This window comes from Drosophila sulfurigaster, chromosome X (genome assembly GCF_023558435.1).
Source record: "Drosophila sulfurigaster albostrigata strain 15112-1811.04 chromosome X, ASM2355843v2, whole genome shotgun sequence".
Lineage (NCBI taxonomy): Eukaryota > Metazoa > Arthropoda > Insecta > Diptera > Drosophilidae > Drosophila > Drosophila sulfurigaster.
In genome coordinates this window covers 18,637,854-18,655,156 of record NC_084885.1, presented here as the reverse complement: position 1 = coordinate 18,655,156, position 17,303 = coordinate 18,637,854, and the positions used below count along the sequence as shown (strand labels likewise).

The 17,303-nt window shown below is 36.3% G+C and overlaps 2 protein-coding genes across 7 annotated transcripts; one reads left to right on the top strand and one right to left on the bottom strand.

Moving 5' to 3' along the window:
- The first annotated feature begins 313 nt into the window (after nt 1-313).
- LOC133848087 (casein kinase II subunit beta) lies at nt 314-11,080 on the top strand. Of its 6 annotated transcripts, none has more exons than XM_062283472.1 (7): nt 314-446; nt 1,726-1,801; nt 2,363-2,465; nt 2,528-2,719; nt 2,799-2,988; nt 3,793-3,874; nt 9,594-11,080. In XM_062283472.1, the coding sequence occupies exons 2-7, from the start codon at nt 1,730-1,732 to the stop codon at nt 9,666-9,668; spliced, it is 714 nt and encodes a 237-aa protein (XP_062139456.1). In that variant the 5' UTR covers nt 314-446; nt 1,726-1,729; the 3' UTR covers nt 9,669-11,080. The 6 variants fall into 6 exon arrangements, with proteins under 6 accessions (XP_062139456.1, XP_062139457.1, XP_062139455.1 ...); XM_062283473.1 differs by lacking the exon at nt 314-446 and adding an exon at nt 1,340-1,513 and having other exon boundaries at nt 9,597-11,080; XM_062283471.1 differs by lacking the exon at nt 314-446 and adding an exon at nt 1,340-1,513.
- On the bottom strand, nt 10,938-15,957 carry LOC133848086 (endoplasmic reticulum chaperone BiP). Its single transcript, XM_062283470.1, is given in 4 exon segments — nt 10,938-13,467; nt 13,469-13,586; nt 13,715-13,906; nt 15,834-15,957. Coding segments are annotated over 3 exon segments (1,974 nt in total). The 5' UTR covers nt 13,840-13,906; nt 15,834-15,957; the 3' UTR covers nt 10,938-11,736.
- Nucleotides 15,958-17,303: the final 1,346 nt, after the last annotated feature.

Sequence of the window (17,303 nt, the reverse complement as noted above, 5' to 3'; positions counted from 1 at the left end):
TGCTTGAGTGTCTGTGTTTGAGATAAAATTTGCCGTTCACTATGAACTGGAAAGCCAGCTGAGTATATTCATCCATATATTTTTATACTCACTGTAATCAAATGTTTTATTGCATAAGTAAAATATATAAAGTAGATACAAATGATTCTTTTATCGCATTAGTAATACATGTAACTGCTTTCAAAAAACTGCAATCAAAAAATAATCGTAAAATAAATTTGTCCGTCTTTTTCCACTACAGGGCTACATTTTTTGTGTATATTTTAGGTATACATTTTAAAAGTGATTGGTCACTTGCAAGCTTATCGATAAAGTCGATAGTTCGATACGACGTTCGTGACATCCCTAATACCGATTGCAAAACCGACAACTCGCTTGTTAAATTTTCGCATTGAAAAAAGTGCTTTAATTAGTAAAAGTGTTTTGAAAATTGTGCGAAAATTAAGGTAAGTGCCATGGCAAAACGTTTAAAACGATCTGCTCATATGCACTACGATCGCTAAACGCTGCCAAGTCAAGTGCAAAATTCATCTAATACACAGTCGAGAGTGTAAGCGTGTGCGTGCGCCTATGTGTGCGTGCGTGTCTGTGTGTGTGTCTCTCTATATGTGTGAGTGTGTGTCGTGCCGCTACGCGAAGCGAGCGCGCTGTTGCTTAAGGCCCAGTTGGAACATGCATACAACACACCAAAAGCCAAGCGCTTTAACCATTTTTTTTTCCGCCGTTAAAACGTTTGTATAAAAATTTGTTGTTGTTTTTGTTTTTACTATGATCATTGCATTTGCGATATCGATACAAAAACCTATTCCCCTCTCCAAAACCAATTCAAATGTACCAATCGAAATTTAGTATATCGAGTGTAACCAAAAAAAAAGTCGAACCGTACGGCGTGCTCGATTTCCACACGGGTCGTCTACAAAAAAAATTTCACTGTTCACTCGCTCTCGGTGTCTCTTATTTTTTTTTCTTTTTTTCTGAATTTCTTCGCTGCTCTTCTTCTTCATCATCGTCGTAGTGCTCGGCACATTTTGTATGTGAGCGCAGCGCTTGTCAAAATACGCGTACAGATTTCCGTTCAATCGAGTGTGCGTTGAAAAATAACAAGAAAAGGAAAAATTAAACAATCAAATTGAATATTGAACGCGTAGTGTAGGCATCAAAATATCCCACATCAACAAGAAAAATAAACTGCGAAATAATAATAAATAAATATAGCGAAAATACAAAAAAAAAATAGAAATCAAACAAAACCTGAGAAAACGTGTAACGCCGCGAACACCAATCACCAGCGAATTAATAATATAGCATAATAATATAATAAACTCGTGGACATATTCGATTCGTTTACTTTGGGCCCATCGTCGTCGTTGTATTGGTGTGCGTGTGTGTGTATGTTTGTTACATACATACATAAGTTTCTTGACGGCTAAGGCCCCTCCCCCTTGCCCCCTTCGTCATATGGTTTTTTCAACAACAATAAATTCATCAAATTACGCAAAATAATTCCTTCAATGTAGGTTGGACACACACACACACGCATTTACAAACACACGCACTCATACACATACATGCACTCACACACACTCACGCACTAGCACACACACATATACTATCAGCAATATCCATAAGATACAAATCCTTAATTTTGATTTTTGTTTTTTGTTCTTGTTTGTGTGCAACCGCATTTCTTTATTTACCAATTTCTTTGATTTTCTCACCTCACAGCAAAATGAGCAGCTCCGAGGAAGTCTCTTGGGTCACCTGGTTCTGCGGGCTTCGCGGCAATGAGTTCTTCTGCGAGGCAAGTATTCCACATACAATGATAATAACAATAATCTGTTGGGTGTTCCACCTTTCTTGTTGTTACCTAAGCGCGCGCGCGCATTCTTCAGCACCCACAAATCATGGTCGAATAATGCCAGCAACACCTTCGTCGCTTTTCGGCATCCACCTTGAATATATACTACAATGAGTAGCGTCGTAGCTGTGGAATGCTTACTACAACTACTATATTTACATGGCCATGCTAAATAAATATGCTTTGCTCTTATCAAACGCAGTCACCTTTTGCTGTTTAGTACAGTTCTCAGTCTAAGATATATCCGCATTGCGAGCAATTCAAATGTTGAGATATTGATATAAAGATCTAAGTCTAAAGGCTAATTTCAAAGCTGCAAATTGAATCTATCGATCTTAATAGATATACAGATTCATATATATGATTATAAAGTCATTTCAGTTGCAAAAATATTATATTAGTCAGAAGTACAATAGATCCAAGTCGCAGTTTTAATTATACTACTCATTATATTTACGTAAACTTAATAACTCCCATCACTAATGCACAATTTTGGACTTACAGGTTGATGAAGACTACATACAGGACAAGTTCAATTTAACTGGTTTAAATGAACAGGTGCCCAACTATCGCCAGGCCTTGGATATGATCTTGGATCTGGAGCCCGGTGAGTATTAATTTCTTGCCGACAAATTGAATCAACCAAATAATGCTAACTTCATTTTACAGAGGATGAGCTGGAGGATAATCCATTGCAATCGGATATGACCGAACAGGCAGCTGAAATGCTTTATGGACTCATACATGCTAGATATATACTTACAAATCGGGGCATTGCTCAAATGATTGAGAAATATCAAACTGGCGATTTTGGACATTGCCCACGTGTCTACTGCGAGAGTCAGCCCATGTTGCCTTTGGGTGCGTATCTTCGTTGCACATTAATATTTATATGTATAATCTCAATAACTCACTCTCTTATTTCATCATATGGTCACAGGCCTGTCGGATATACCCGGCGAGGCAATGGTGAAAACTTATTGCCCCAAATGTATTGATGTTTATACACCAAAATCATCGCGTCATCATCACACCGATGGCGCCTATTTTGGCACTGGATTTCCACACATGCTCTTCATGGTGCATCCCGAGTATCGCCCCAAGCGTCCTATTAATCAATTTGTTCCACGGTGAGTTAACGTATTTACGTCTAAGGATAATACCGCTATTAATACAATTTCTGTTTTGTCTATTGTCAAGATATGCAAGACAAAAATACATGTAGTACTTTAACATTTATTTTAGTTATCAGTGATTCAGCTATAAATTGTTAGGTTTATTCTAGAGAAAGCACACCAAAATATTGTATTATATTATACAAATCTTTATTCATTGTTTCATACTCAACTTTTTAACAATTTACTGAGTTTGTATAATAATAAGTATTGAATTATTCAAGAATAGCAAGCTATATAATTTATAATTTATTTATTTAGTACAGTAGCTATAATTAAAGCTTCAGGGAGAAAGAAACGCTGCTTAAGCTTCTATAAATTAAAATATTTGTGGTTTCAAGAAAATGTAGTGCGTATATTAAAAGTTGAAATCTACAGTTTTGGTGTCTGCATAATTTGAGCATTTTTGAATCATATTTGTTTCAATTCAAATGCAGAATCCAGCGATGTATCTCTTATTAGTTATGTATAGTCGATTAAGTCGAAATGATAAATAGATAAAAATGAAATAGTTTATGTTCTACGAAAAATCTTATAGTACTTGTAATGTATTTTAACTCAAGTATTTGAAGAATTGCCTGGTGAATTTGTAAGATCATTTTATATTTTGTGTTTCTCCTTTTTCTTTTATTAATCAACTTCGACTTGTTATCCACGAATGCTAATGAAATATTTTTCTTTACCTTTCATGCCCAATCTCTGGTAATTCGTGATGACGACAATTACAACAACGATCCTCGCAACAATGAATATTCACAGTCTGTACGGCTTTAAAATTCACAGCTTAGCTTATCAAATTCAGCTGCAGGCAGCAGCCAATTTCAAAATGCCACTACGAGCGGTAAATTTAAAATGAAATTTCTTATTCATAATATTTTCTTGACTAAAAAAAAAACAATCACTTAAAATGAAAAACATGCAAAAAAAAAAAAAAACCGTCAACTAAGCATATATATATCTCTATATTTTTTGTTTGTTTCTCTCCCCACACATACAACCACCAACCAACCAACCAACTGAACCAACCAACCAACAAAACCGAACCAACAACAACAACCAACACAAAAAACACGTAATGGTCATCTATCTGAACGACAACCAATTCTAACTATGATCAAACCGAATCCAACATATATATTTATTGCATATGCACATGTGTATGTGTGTTGTTTAATATCGTATCTATCCTATACATATACATATATATATCTATTTATATATGTGTGTGTATATCAAATTGTGCCGTGTCTTTTTTTTTGTTTTGTCTGCGTTGTCTCGATAACCACACACCATCCATCATAACGGTCGTCGCTGCTGCATCTATCGATATCGATAATTTTACATTCCCGCCCAAAACCAAAAACCTACCAACTATCCATATTCCCCATACTTTACATTTGTGAATAGAAAAACTAATTAAAAAAAAAAAACAAAAACACGCATACACGCACACACAACAAAACACACACACACACACACACAACCAACACAACATAACCATAAACATTGCATGCATACTATATATATATATATATGATGATGATGATAATGATGATTGATTATAAAGAAACGAGAGACATAGTTTCAACTGAAGAGAGAGCCGAAAGCTACAGACCCTAAATAAGTGCAGAGGTTTTGAGCGCCACAAGCAAAAATCATTTATATAAAATAAAAATTTAAAACAAACAAAAAAATTCAAAACAAACTGCGTTTATATTTAAAAATGATAAAACAAGAAAAACACATAACGATCCATATATATAAATAAATTCGTAGTGAAGTGAACAAGTATAGTAGAAAATGTATTTAAAAACAACAAAGTAATATGAGAAATTAAAAAAAAAGAAGCAAAAAACCCAACATTGATAGAGAAAGACACAAAATAAATAAGAAACCGAATAAAGTAATTGAAAATATAAAAATAATAACTAAGTGGAGAGATATATAAGCAAAGAAGCCAATCATAATGAAAGAGTTACGAAAATACGGAAATGAAGTTTTTTCTTAAGGCACGCACTTACACACACACACCCATACCAACAACATTGACACAAATGCACACAGCAACACTCACACATACACACATCTGCATCTCAATCCATAAATGGCCATAACATTGATCGCAGTCGTTATCGATATCGAAATTTGTTGCACTCATTCAAAAGCTCATCTGCGCTAAAATAACGATATTTTTCGTTTACATAATCAACACACACACACACACACATGTTCAGTGATCGCTCTGTAAATGGGACGCCAAAGCAGCTCTAATGTGTTCATTTTGTTTTTCTTTTCGACAACAACCACTAAAGTTAGCGTTTATCATTGTTGTTTAATTTATTTCCAATCAAATTTTTGTTTTTTTTTTTTTTGCTTTTGCATAGCTTCTATGTCCGAGTGATCACTGTATATACAATATAGTTAATATTATTTTGCTAGCATTTAATAATATTAAGAAAAAAAGAATCAACCGAATGCGACAAAATAGCGAGTGAATTTATTTTGCGTTTTCTGTTATTATTGCTGCTGCTGCTTCAAAGTTTTCTTCTTGGTTTTTGCACACAAACATACAGCTCACACACACACACACAGACGCATAGTTCACACATACATATACAAATTCAGATCCATTTGACTTATTCACAATCAATTCAATCAAACATTAGTATTAATATTAATTATTGTATGTTTAAACTATCTTAATTGTTCTGTGTTTCGTCTTTAGTTTGTAGTCTCATCTCTTTTCTCTATATTGTTTGTATTTCATTTTGTGTGTACTACTTTTTAATTGAACATACATAGCTGTATTTACTTATGGCAAAAAACGTTTTATGTTGTATAAACCACACACAGGACACTTTTAGGTGGCAACCCTACACCAAAACAACACAATTAGTTCAACTGAGTGATTCGATTATAAAATCAAAGTAAAACTCGAAAATGAATATGAGCGAGACACACAATAATCAAACACACACACATACAAGAATTAGCGAGAAAGACAGAAACGGCAAATGAGAGAGAAAAAGAGAAACAAAGGGGTGTGAGTTAGGGAGAAAAAGAGCGCGAATGTAGAATGTAACGTTATGTTAGTCCATATACAACGATTACGAGCAACATAGTACTTCCAAACTAATAAGATGAACAACAAGATCAACTAGAACAACAAAAGAAAAATTAATTAAATTTAATTACTTACTATTTAATAGTAATATTATATGTATGTATATGTAAATGCTTGTTTATAATTTATATACATAGATATATAAAAGAAAGAAAATAAGAAACACACACACAAACACACACTTGACGCGCTGACAAAAACCTATTGAAGCTATGTTTGTAGAGTAAACAACAAAAACCAACAAAATACAAAATTATTTTCAACCTATCCTAACAACCATCCACCCCATTTCCTCCACCTCCTTAAAAAAAAAAAAAAAAAAAATGAAGAAACAGAAGAAAGAAAGTCCCATGAAATGTGATGAGTCGCGCTCAGACACAAAACCTACACAATCAATACCAACAAGCAGCAGCGGCAACTCTATCACCTCTAACACCACTAGCTCAAGCGATTCCGATAGCGATGACGATTACAAGAAAACCAAGACCGATAGTAAAACGAACTCGAAAACCAAGTCTCGCAACAACAGTTCAATCGCAAAAAAATTCGAGAAAAATAGAAAACGATCGGAAGGACGTCTCACAGGCCAATAGAATAAAAAAAAGAAATGTAGACAAAAATGCAGCAGCAAAACAACAACAACATCGACAGCAACAACTACAACAGCAATGACGATCCAATTGATCGCAATGTGAAGACGCATACGAAAAGCAAGCTGAGGTTCGCCAATGTCACGAAACTATCGAAAACCAGGAACAAGACAACCTACAAAATTAAAACAAACCAATTATAATAACTTTGTAACGAAGTAAATTTGGAACTAATGCACAGATAGAAGACACTAACACACACACACACACACACACCCGCATAATTATATATGTTTATATACTTATATATATGTATATGTTTATTAATAGACATTAATATATATATTTTAAATGCATACATATGTATTTGTATATTATCGAAAAAAGAAAAAACTATTCTGTTCGAAACAATTTACTAATTGAAATGGTCACACTTAAATTGTAAGAAACCACGCTGCATATACTAGAAACAAAACTTACATTAACTTCGGAACACCGAATTTGAAATACTCTTGCGACAAAATCTTCAATATAGTCCGATTATCTAATTGGTTGTAGATAAAGATGATAGTTTCAATATGATCTGCTGCAGAGTTAACAAATATTAAATCAATTGTGTGTGTTCTTTAATAATGATGATTTCCAAGCTTGTTTTTAGCCATGCAGCGTCGTAACACATTTAGTTCTTAAGGGTCCAAAACATTTTTTTTTTTAAGTAAAAAAAAAAGGAAAGAAAAAACATAACCTATAATTTTGTTGTTACTCTTATAGGCGCAAATATAAAACGAAAGTTTATTTTGCAATATATACATATTAAATACTATATCACTATTATATTTTTTTTAAACAATATAGTTTTATAAAATTTTACATACGACAAATTGTGTTTTAGTTTTTCTTCGATTAGTTTTCTTTTCATTTTTATTTTATGGATTAACAAAAAAACAAAAAGAAGAGACAAAAGAACACTATGTGTGCAGAGAAGATAAGATGTAATAGAAGATTTGTGCATGCTGAATCAAAAATAAGAAAGGAACCCCGAAAAACAAACAAGTACATAACAATAAAAGTGAAAATTTTTTAAGCAAATTAGCAATAAAATATATATATAGAGAAGTCGATACAAAGGAACGTTGATTAGTTGACGAGTGCATACCGCAAAAAAAGAAAAACAAAAAAAAAACTGTTTACAATTGATATATAACTGATACTGATTAATTTAATGCAAAACATAAGAATGAAAGAAGAAAAAAGGAAAGAAAAAAACAAATACAGCAAAGAAAAAAATGATATGATGACAAGTAATAATAACAATAACTAAAATAAAAACAAAACTGATATTTAATACAATTTTACAGTGTATCATTTTCGTAATATTTGTGTCGAGGCCACAAAAGCAAAAGCACACACAACACCGATCGATGACTCTCTATCCCATATATATATACAATATGATCACATATCATACTAATCCCATTGCATATATATCGATCGCTTGTCTCACTCGCTCGCTCTATAAGTTTCCGTTTCAATGTGTATGTGGATCGATCTGTGGTGTTGGATTAACCAATGTATGTATTTGTTCTTCGTATTCTTTTTTTGTGGGCTTTATACATATATATTTATTGCTTTTGATTTTCATAATAATTTCATTTCTCTCCCATGCTATGCTATACATTTTCTATTATTATTTATATTTTCTACAACAAAATTATGAACATCCATCAACAAAATCCTAGGACTACATCGCACTCTGTCAGGAGATCCTAAGTCGTCCCGATCCCGAGGCCGAAGCAGAATAGATATTGAAAATTCTCTCCCCATCTCTCTAGCAATGCGTTTGAGGACTGTTGTGATACAGTAACAGAGCTATGCTACTGCTATCGATAATACTATCTCATTCTAACTATGCACGATGACTAAGCTAGCTTATATAACTGACAAAAGCTAGTTGCTACATTGAGATTTGACCATAGATAAATACTTATGCATACACACATACGCAATGCATCTTTTGCTTTCCTCCCCCCATACGACAACACAGTTTTGTGACACCAACAACAACACATCATTTCACTACTATCATTTTGCGATTTTACATTGTTGATATGCCGAATGTTGTGAATGACCATTTAAGCAATAATAAAGCAAGCACATTATTTTTTATTGTATCTTATACATTACTTATTTATTGGTTGGGTATTTTTTCTTTCATTCTTGCTGCACTGCGACACTTACGTACATCTATTCACACACGCACACTTTTCATTCCTTTTTTTATTTATCATGATGAACATTCGCACCTAACCTCAAAGAGTGCCAAGTGACAGCGCCACACGAACAAGTGTGTGTGTGCGTGTGTTTGTATGTACATATGTATGTATGTATGCAGCTTTCTCACAGTTTGGATTGGATTTGAAAGGTCGACGACCATTTTGAAACATCAATACTACCAACAAATTGACTGATTGATCCTTTTCAAACAAGGCGCATTTTCAATGCAAGCGACAAAGACAACAATACGAATTTCTTCATTCACATGTGTACACATCAAATACTTTATTTTACCTTTACTCCCTCCACCGTCCCTCCCCCAACACTTTATATGATATAAAACATACATATGTATGTATATTCGATACACACCGTATGTATAGTCTTCATATTCCTGCTGCTTTCTCTTGATTGTTTCATTTTACGTTTTTCACTCTCTCTCTTTCTCTTTTATTGTGTCTTCCTTTTCTTTGTATCTTTGTTCTTGTTGCGCGCGCTCAAAAATTGTGGCAAATCTTCTACATAAAATGCAAACCTCTTCTAATGTCGTTCATGATTCTGATCTGGCACAGCAGCAACGCGGTCAGCCACCCAAGGACGAAGAGCCTGAGAACAATGCCATCGATACGATTCCAAAGCGCATCTAAAATATATGTATTTGCAGCAGCCGTTACACCAACAACAACCAAATACACAAACACACACACACCGACAGGCACACACACACACACACACAAAGCAGGAAGGACCAACTACAACTATGCGAGGCTTATGCGAAAGTCGTCTTATCATTTAGAAAGTGCAGCTTCTACACAAATACACACACACACACACACATAAACAAACATACAGACATGCAGCCAGTCACACAGAGACGCATACACAAAGAAAACTCAGCTTTGTCAGCCCTGTGGTCAGTGGTGGGGCAGCAGCGCATTCAATTCAATTTTATTCTTTGCATTTTATTTACTAAGTGAACGGGCTAAAACAAATGTTTAGCATAGTTTTTAATAATATTTAGTCAAGTTCCCAACCCAATATCAACACTTTCCCCGATCCCCCTTTTCAATACACGCCTGAGAGGAGCGAATTGGATTGAGCTACAAATGTATTTGAAAAAATGCAAGAGAAGAACCTTTATCCGTTTATCCCAACAAACAAAAACCCAACCAACCAACCAACAAACAGCAAGCTACGAGGAGATCCGAAATAATTGTCAGTCGTATTTTGGAGAGCGCATACGTATATAAGAATATATATATATACATATAATATATAGTGAAATACACATGTGTACACAATAAACAATATAAATATACCGTTAGCTTATTTATATACATATTTAAAATGAAAACAAACAAGAAAAACAAAAACAAAACCAAAAAAAAAAACATACAAAACAAATATTTTATGTATTTTTTTAATGTATTTAAGATAATTAAGATTACTACACGTCAAATCGGGTGAAAAAGAGCAGAGAGCAAAGAAAAGCTCCCCACAAATCGGAGAGGTAACTCTGAAAAACAAAACTGAATCTGAATGCGCAAGGAAATGAAATTCGTAAAGAAATAAGAATGAAAAATAAACAAAACAAAACAAAAAATCATTATTGAAATCAATAATATTTCAATGTGCATTTGATCTATTGTGTTCCTAAGTCCCCGATTTTCCCCAAACCATCCTGCGCAGTAATAAGTAAAAACTAGTAAATTGTGTTTTTTTTTTCAATTTATTTTTCTTTATTTTGTTTTTAAATAAATTATTAGGTTCTTCGTAAAATCGAAGGATCCATTATCATTATTATTATTATGTGGTTTTCTGTGTTGTTTTTCTTGCTGTTGTTTTTTGCTTTTGTAATTATTCAATTGAATTATTCAAGTTTATCTCTTTTATTGCCCCGCAGCTCTTTCTTTCGGTTGTCTCTCTCTTGTCACGCGCTCTTTCTTATACATATAACATTTTGTATTTTGTTTTTTTTTTTCTTGCTTAATAAGATTGTTTATAACTTGTAAGCTAACCTATTGATTTGTGATTCCTCAATTAGAAGATTAGCGTTTATCGTTTTTATCAAAAAATATACAGTTTTCGGGATTTTGAGGGAATTGATTGGCCATTGTGGTTTCTTTTTGTTTTTGTTAAAGGAATGCGAGGAACACACATGATTCTCACCCCATATTCTACTTGACATATTTTTATAATCATAATCATACAAACGTTCTATCGTTATCATTATCTCTCCCCAACCTACCTAAAATTCTCTCTGCTCGGTTTTGTGATTCTAGGCCCGAAAGGAATTCTTTTTTTTTTTGTTTTCACAAATTATAATTTAAATGAAAAAACAAAAAAAAAAAACTAATAGTATAGTAATACGAAATAGAAATAAAAAAAAAAAAAACAAAACAAAAAATATAATGTGCTACAAGGAATTTAGAGTGCGGCGATTTGTGTTGTTTGAGCTGTTTGTTAAGCTATTTTTCTTTCTCTCTTTTTTTTCTGCTGTTTTGTTGCTTTGGGGATTTGGTGTGCTTGTGATAGATTTCTTTTGCTGTTGCCTTGTTAATTTGTTTACTGGATTCTCGGTTTGTTTGTTTAATTATTTACTTGTATTCTTCTTGTTGCAATTAAGTTTATAATTGTTTATCAGTCTGAAACTATTTATATAATCAATCCGTCCACTACTCCCCGCGACGATCACTCTCGGCTCAAAGCTGCGGCTTACAGCTCATCCTTGAGATCATCGCCAGCCTCGCCGCCCTCTGGTGGTGGTGCACCGCCAGCTCCTTGGTACAGCTTGGCAATCACGGGCTGAACAATGGCCTCCAGATCCTTCTTCTGTTTCTTGTACTCCTCTGGATCGGCATCGGGATTCTGTTCCAGCCATTTGATCGACTCATCGATGGCAGATTCCAGCTTGGTCTTCTCATCGTCGCTCAGCTTAGCACCCAGCTTTTCCTTGTCACCAATCTGGTTCTTCAGACTGTAGGCATAGGATTCCAGTTCGTTGCGTGACTCGACGCGCTCCTTGAGCTTCTTGTCCTCATCGGCGAACTTCTCGGCGTCATGGATCATGCGATCGATATCCTCGGGCGTCAAACGGTTCTGATCGTTGGTGATCACAATCTTTTCCTTGTTGCCGGTGCCCTTATCCTCAGCGCTCACTTGCAGAATGCCGTTGGCGTCAATCTCGAAGGAGACCTCGATCTGGGGAATGCCGCGTGGTGCTGGTGGGATGCCGGTCAAATCGAATTTGCCGAGCAGATGGTTATCCTTGGTCATGGGACGCTCGCCCTCGTACACCTGAATGGTGACAGTGTGCTGGTTGTCGGAGGCGGTGGAGAACACCTGCGATTTCTTGGTGGGAATGACAGTGTTGCGTGGAATCAGTTTAGTCATCACACCGCCAACGGTCTCAATGCCCATGGTCAGTGGATTGACATCGAGCAGCACAATGGCATCTGTATCCTGTTCGCCAGAGAGCACACCAGCCTGGACGGCAGCACCGTAGGCAACAGCTTCATCGGGATTGATACCACGAGATGGTTCCTTGCCGCCAAAGAAGTCCTTGACCAGCTGTTGGACCTTGGGAATACGAGTGGAGCCACCGACCAGCACAATCTCGTGCACGTCCTTCTTGTTCATGTCAGCATCCTCGAGCACCTTCTGCACTGGCTTCAATGTGGAACGGAAGAGATCCAAGTTCAGCTCCTCGAACTTGGCACGTGTCAATGTCTCGGAGAAGTCATCACCCTCGAAGAAAGATTCAATTTCGATGCGCACTTGATGGGAACCAGACAGGGCACGCTTTGCCTTCTCGACCTCACGACGCAGTTTCTGCACAGCGCGGTTGTCCTTGCGAATATCCTTGCCCTTCTTCTTCTTGTACAGCTTAATGAAATGATCCATGACACGCTGATCGAAATCTTCACCGCCCAAATGGGTATCACCATTGGTGGCCACCACCTCGAAGACACCGTTATCAATGGTCAGCAGGGAGACATCGAAAGTACCGCCACCCAAATCGAAGACCAACACATTCTTCTCTCCTTCCTTCTTGTCCAGACCGTAGGCAATAGCAGCCGCTGTTGGCTCATTGATGATACGCATCACCTGGAGTCCGGCAATGACACCGGCATCCTTGGTCGCCTGACGCTGAGCATCGTTGAAGTATGCTGGCACTGTGACAACGGCATGAGTGACCTTCTTGCCCAGATAGGCTTCAGCGGTTTCCTTCATCTTGCCCAACACCATAGCGGAGATCTCTTCGGGAGCAAAGATCTTGGCACCCTGCGATGTGTCGACGCTGATGTGAGGCTTGGAGTTCTTTTCGACCACCTTGAAGGGGAAGAATTTGATGTCGTGCTGCACATTGGTGTCGGACCATTCGCGACCAATCAAACGCTTAGCATCGAAGACAGTGTTCTCGGGATTGGTGGTCAACTGATTTTTTGGCGGCATCACCAATCAGACGCTCGCCATCGGCAGTGAATGCCACGTACGAGGGCGTAATACGATTACCCTGGTCGTTGGCAATGATCTCAACACGTCCATTCTTGTAAACGCCAACGCTAAAAGCAGCAAAGAAAAGAAACGTGTTTGTTAGTTAAATTTGTCAATTGGAAACTAAAGATGTGATCGCATGTTCCTCTAATTGGAACAACTTGTAAATTGCGATAAAGATAGTGATGACCCTTACCATGAGTATGTGGTTCCCAGATCGATACCGATAACAGTGCCCAGCTCCTTGTCCTTCTCCTTCTTTTCCTCACCGAGTGAGAGGCCAACAAAGGCCACGACGGCCAGTAAAATGCACAATTTCATTTTATTTGCAGAGTTCCTTTAATTACTAGTCTTAATGTTTAGTCCACGACACTAAACAAAAAAAAAACTGCAAAGAGAGAGAAAGAGAAAAGAAATGCGCGGATTAGTAAAATGTGAGAAAGCTAGGCTTAACTTTTGTACACGTCAACACACAAACACACGCACACACACACGTATGCAGAATAAGAGAGTGCGCTCCTCTTCAATGCGAGAGAGCATAACCAACTGCCGAAAAAAAGCGCTGACGTTGCGCTGTCAACAGGTAAAAGAACCGCTATGTGTGCTACTTTTGGTATTAAACAAATTTATGGGCCAGTGATAAATATAAAAATGCCATGTGTACTTGAAGCACAAGTAAGTTACTATCAAACACACACACACCTGAGAAGCGAAAGAGAGAGAGAGTAAAAACACGTCTAGTTCTGTGGCTAACCTTTTAACAACTGTTAAGCTGCCCGCACACTGTTCTTGACTTTGCTCAGCTTTGTGTTCTGCCCAGCAGCAGAGCAGAGCAGCGCAACTCACTGACACTGACCGACGTCGACGTCGCGGCTCTGTTAGCGGCGTTGTGGTCTCGAACAACAACAACGTTGCTATAGAATTTTTTTGTATACGTGGTAACATTTCTTTTTTGTTTCGTATGCTTTCTCGTTCGCGCTTACACTCTTGGCGGAGACTGTTGCTCACAAAATAAAACAACAAATTGCCGGTCGTCACACACTATTCAACTCTCTTAAAACTGGTTTTGTACTCGAAATTTGTGGTACGTTTAAGCGCCTTTTGCATTGTCAATGAGTGTGCAAGAAGGAAACTACAAGAATTACAACTACTACTTTAAAATTCGCCCACGCCCCGTCCGGTGAAAGTTGACAAAGGGTGGTATGCGTCGTCTTTTCTTTTAGCCGGCAAAAAAAATTGCAGTATTTTTTGCATAAGTATTTTTGTGTTACTTGCTCACATTTAAATTGTCTGGGGTTTTGCCTATGCTGAACACACTGTGCTTAATTCTCTTTAGATGTGTGACGTGTAATTTTTGCGGCGTAAAATAACCAACTTATTTAGATAGCTTGAGGGATTTGGTTTAAATGACGTGTACAAAGCTGATTGAGTCGCAGACACCAACACAATTACCCAAGTGTGTGTGAGACAGCGACGCGATGCCAGACAACGTTAAGTAGGCGCAGGCGCATGTCTATGTATATGTGCATGTGTGTGTGCTGCCGCACATTTTAAATTTGAATTTACTTTTTTTTTTCGCGTATTCGCGCAATTGTGTGATAATCAAAAAAATGCTGAACTGGCAATCGTTGTTGCTATGTCATCTTCTCATCAAGATAAGCAGAGAGCGAGAAGAGAGGCACAGAGTGCAAAAAGTATCGATCGAAAATGAACAGCTGTGAAGTGCAGTTAGAACAGTGTGTACATCACAGAAAGACGACGCACTAATATGTAAATGTTCGGCTAACATCAATAGCCGGTTGTTGGCTCCATGTGAATGAACTTTGTTAATAAATTATGTTATGCTAATTTGTTGATGCTGTCTGTCTTTGTCACACTAGTGTATGTGTACTGTGTGTGTTAATTATGCACAGTGGTCGAGTTTTTGTTACACGTCATACGAAATGTAAGAAGGGGTCACACTGGCAGTGACGTTTTTGAGGCACAAAATGGGACCGAACGGAATATATGAAAACTATTCGCGCACAACTTGCATTGCATGTGCAGCAATGCACACTGACAAACAAACATGTGCTTTACTCTATGATGTACTACAGTTTTGGAACATTTTTTATATTTTTTTTTTCGTTTTTTGCCTTTGTGGCCACATTGCCAACATGGCGACACCGCAAGCGACATGTGCAACGAGGTTATTTATTTCATTGCCGCCTCTAATTTGTATGCTTGCATTTACTTTTAATTAAAACGTATTACTGCGTTTAAGAATTTCCATCGAATTAATTTGGGCAATAGCAATGAAAAAAAAAAACTTACACTTGAAACTTTGCCTTAAGCTTATTGCTTTCAAATTTTCTCTCTTGACGTTTGAAACAGAACTGAAAGAATGTTGCGATTACTGTGCTTTGTGCCGGCGCTTTCTACACACACACATAGAAAGCTGTGCCAAGTACACGTCAGTGTTAACTTCACACACAGTGTTGTGAAACTCAGAAATTTATCGATAGTCGATTTGTTGTTAATCAAACATAACTTTTAAAATATGTGATATATATGTAGTTATATACTTACTTTTCCTAACTTATATGTTAAATTTGAGCACTATTATTGGCTGAGTCTTTGTTGTCTTTTTTTTGGCTTGGTTTTGTTAATTACTTTTGTACACAATTTCAATTTCACAGTCACAGTTTGAATGTTTTGTTTATGTTTTAAAAAAAATATATAAAAAACAAAATTCACTTAATATATTTTCGAATCGCACGTTCTAGTTGATGTATATTCCAATGTAATGTAATAGAAACGATTTTCTATGTGTGCCGATGCGTTATTATTTCTTTGCTGTCTGTTTTGAAACTGTTGATGGCTCTCTGCATTGCCGGGCTATTTATTCAACGGCTTTGTTTATGCTCTGACGTGTGGTACACGTCAGTGGCTGCTGCAATTCTGATTGGCGTTGCGTAGCCGCTCACCAACCGATAGACCTAACTGGAAACTTCCCCAACCATGCTAGTGTAGTGGAAGGAGAGAGCGCACTTCCAAAAGTATTGTTTGTGTATGCGTGTGTGTATGTGTGTGTCTTGGGCTTCAAACAACGTTTTTAGTTTTCGTCACCGTTTTTAAAATCAAGGCCGATGACACTGACTGCTTGTGCTCGTTATCTCCCCTTTTTTTTTGTCCCTCTCGCTCTCTCTTAGAGAAGCTTTCTATTGTTGTTTAGAATTTGTTTGAAATATATATGATTCGATGATGAAAAACAAATAAATTTCGCAAGAGTGTAGTATCAATAATCTGCATTTCTCTAATCACTGACGTGTACTTCGAGACGTTACTTGAATTGTTTGGAGTGTTTCCAGTGATTTCTCCGTTCGCAAATTCAAATATTTAACGATATCGCCATTTCCGTTTGTTTATTGATACAAACAACTAAACTATGAAACCTTAAATGAGTAAATTTCGTAAGCATATTATACGGATCTCGAATTTCTTTTAGAATTTTATCTAAATTTTCAAATTTAAGTAGTAAGATATTTTCTTTTTCCCCTTAAAAAAATGAAACGCCCATTTTTGTATGTTTTTTTTTTTTGTTTAATGGTTTTTGTAATGACACGCAATCGATATCAATATATTTCTTTTTTTTTTCTTCATAACAATAATAGCATTTAATAATCATAATCAGTGACATGTCAACATACGTTCTCAATTCTCAATTTCATTCCACAAATGTTTTGTTTATTCAACATTTTTGTGCAATTCTTCAAGTTATTAAGTTATTAACAATTTGTTGTTTG